Here is a 2,234-nt window from a genome sequence, read left to right as displayed (position 1 = left end):
TAAACGCTGGAAATTCTGAGGCTGATTTGCCACGCCGGTTTGGGCCATCAAATCTTGGGCAAAGTATGGACTATCAAATATTGCTTGAAAGCCCAGGATGTCTACTTTCCAAAGCCGTTGAGAGCGCGCCAATTGGGCTTCTGTAGCTCCAGAAAATCCACTTCGAGTGCAGGGAGGTCAGAATCCAACAGCATCTGCAGTCCTTTTTAGTCTCTGAATCAGATTTTTGCTCAGGTCCCTCAATTTCAGCCAGAAAATACCTGAAATCACAGAAAAACACACAAACTCATAGTAAAGTCCAGAAAAGTGAATTTTAACTAAAAACTAATAAAAATATACTAAAAACTAACTAGATCATACCAAAAACATACTAAAAACAATGCCAAAAAGTATACAAATTATCCGCTCATCACAGACTCAATTGTATTTAGCCAAAAACTAAGTGACATGTGATATGCATATGTTGTTTTGTTCATGTAATTGCTCTTGTCATTTTGGTTTAAACTACTGCAGATTAAACTGTTTGACATGATTGTCCAAAAGTAATTTGGAATCTGAATAAAGTAGAGGTTATATGTAAATAATTGTTCCTGCAGTACTAATGGAATCCTCTAATTTTTTTAATCGTAATGGCGTATCAGAGAACATCAAAAAGAAAATATGGCACAGCTCAAGTTCAATGAGGTCATAATCCATAATCATATATTAATGCAGTAAACATATACAAAATAGGAAAGGAAGAGCCAGAGCAATATTCTGCAAGTATATCCGAAGTTCTCAACATGTTGAGAACACAAATTTTGAACAAAAAAATTTCCAACACTTGGGTTCTAAATGCAGAAAGCACACTGCTTCATCAAAATAGTGAAACAAAATAATGTTCTCCTAAACATAATAAACCTAGTCTTCTTTTTTTGTTTTTTGGTGGTTTGAATCCAGGATTCGGAACAAACTTCATGAAGTTAAAAAGTCTTGTTACGATCCCCTATGATGCACCTTGCATAGGATGAGATGGAGGAAGAGTTGTGGGTTGACTGCTTGCTGGTGGGGTGGCAGCAGGTGGGGTGGTTGCTGCTTGAAAGCTGCTTCCTGGAGTTGCTTTTTCTTGTCTGGATGACTTCCTTTTGGGAGGCAGTTTTGGTGGCCTCATAGGAGGAGGCAAGACCTATTAATGAAGATATGTATAATAGTTACTAAAAGTGGAGAAGAATATGCGCATAATAAGATTGAATGTGATATAATTTTGTGAACCTCTTGAGAGTCATCGGTTTGTGACAATAGTGGTTGACTAGCTTCAAGTTGAATTTCGGTGGGGGGTTCTGGGACAAGGGTGGCTTCACCACCATTAGTAGCTGGAGGTTGGACAGCAGCAGCCTTAGTTGCAGCAGCAGCCTTAGCAGCAGCAACAACCACCTCATCAGCAGCTCTCTTTCCGTAGTTTTTCTTCGTGTGTCCCGATTCACCATAATAATGACAGTGACCTTTTTGATAGATTCTTTTCATCTTCTTCCTCTGCTTTTTACCCCCACTTGGCTCCTCATTTGCATCCTTTCTTCTTTTTTTCGTAAATGGACCTAGTTTCTTTTTAAATTTAGGTGCTTATGGTTTGTTATGTGGTGACTTTTTCCATAGGGCTTGACCTGGAATTGGGTTGATATGGAAGGCATATGTGTTATTATATACTTCTATTGTCAACCACTGGTGACAAAACTCATCTGGTCTTCTACTATGGTAGCTTCGGATCGGTTGCTAGTGGGAATGATTGAGCGTTGTATGAACTCTAACCATCCTCTAGCCACGGGCTTGAGGTCATGCCTTCTCAATTGGACCAGCTTTCCCCTTGAATCTTGCTTCCATTGTGCGCCCTCTTCACATATGACTGTGAGGACTTGGTCCAACCTTTGATCAAAGTTGACCCTTCTAGTGTAAGGATGTTCATCTCCTTGCATCATAGGCAAGTTGAACGCCACCCTCACACTCTCCGGACTAAAATCCAAGTATTTCCCCCGAACCATAGTAAGATAATTCTTTGGATTCGGGTTCACACTTTGGTCATGGTTCTTGGTGATCCATGCATTGGCATAGAACTCTTGAACCATCAAGATTCCGACTTGTTGAATGGGGTTGGTAAGAACTTCCCAACCTCTTCTTCGGATCTCATGTCGGATCTCCGGATATTCACCCTTTTTGAGTGAAAAAGGGACCTCGGGGATCACCTTCTTCAAGGCCACAAC

General features: G+C 40.4%; 1 protein-coding gene across 1 annotated transcript; it reads right to left on the bottom strand.

Annotated features, from left to right (window-relative positions):
* Window positions 1-985: 985 nt before the first annotated feature.
* Window positions 986-1,503, bottom strand: LOC107466104 (lysine-rich arabinogalactan protein 19-like). Its single transcript, XM_016085078.1, has 2 exons — window positions 1,252-1,503; window positions 986-1,165 (listed from the first exon to the last, which is right to left on the bottom strand). Exons 1-2 carry the CDS (start codon window positions 1,501-1,503, stop codon window positions 986-988), a joined length of 432 nt encoding a protein of 143 aa, XP_015940564.1.
* Between the last annotated feature and the right edge of the window lie 731 nt (window positions 1,504-2,234).

The sequence above is a fragment of the Arachis duranensis genome, chromosome 9, assembly GCF_000817695.3.
Source record: "Arachis duranensis cultivar V14167 chromosome 9, aradu.V14167.gnm2.J7QH, whole genome shotgun sequence".
Taxonomy (NCBI): domain Eukaryota; kingdom Viridiplantae; phylum Streptophyta; class Magnoliopsida; order Fabales; family Fabaceae; genus Arachis; species Arachis duranensis.
Note: the sequence above shows the minus strand (reverse complement) of the source record. Positions and strands in the feature narration are given on the sequence as shown.

What these genes read in the sequence shown, in the direction of transcription:
- LOC107466104 (XM_016085078.1), bottom strand. Translation starts at nt 1,503, where the DNA reads ATGAAAAGAATCTATCAAAAAGGTCACTGTCATTATTATGGTGAATCG. An exon ending in AAACCGATGACTCTCAAGAG is followed by an intron (nt 1,166 to 1,251) that starts GTTCACAAAATT and finishes CTTCATTAATAG; the next exon opens with GTCTTGCCTCCTCCTATGAG.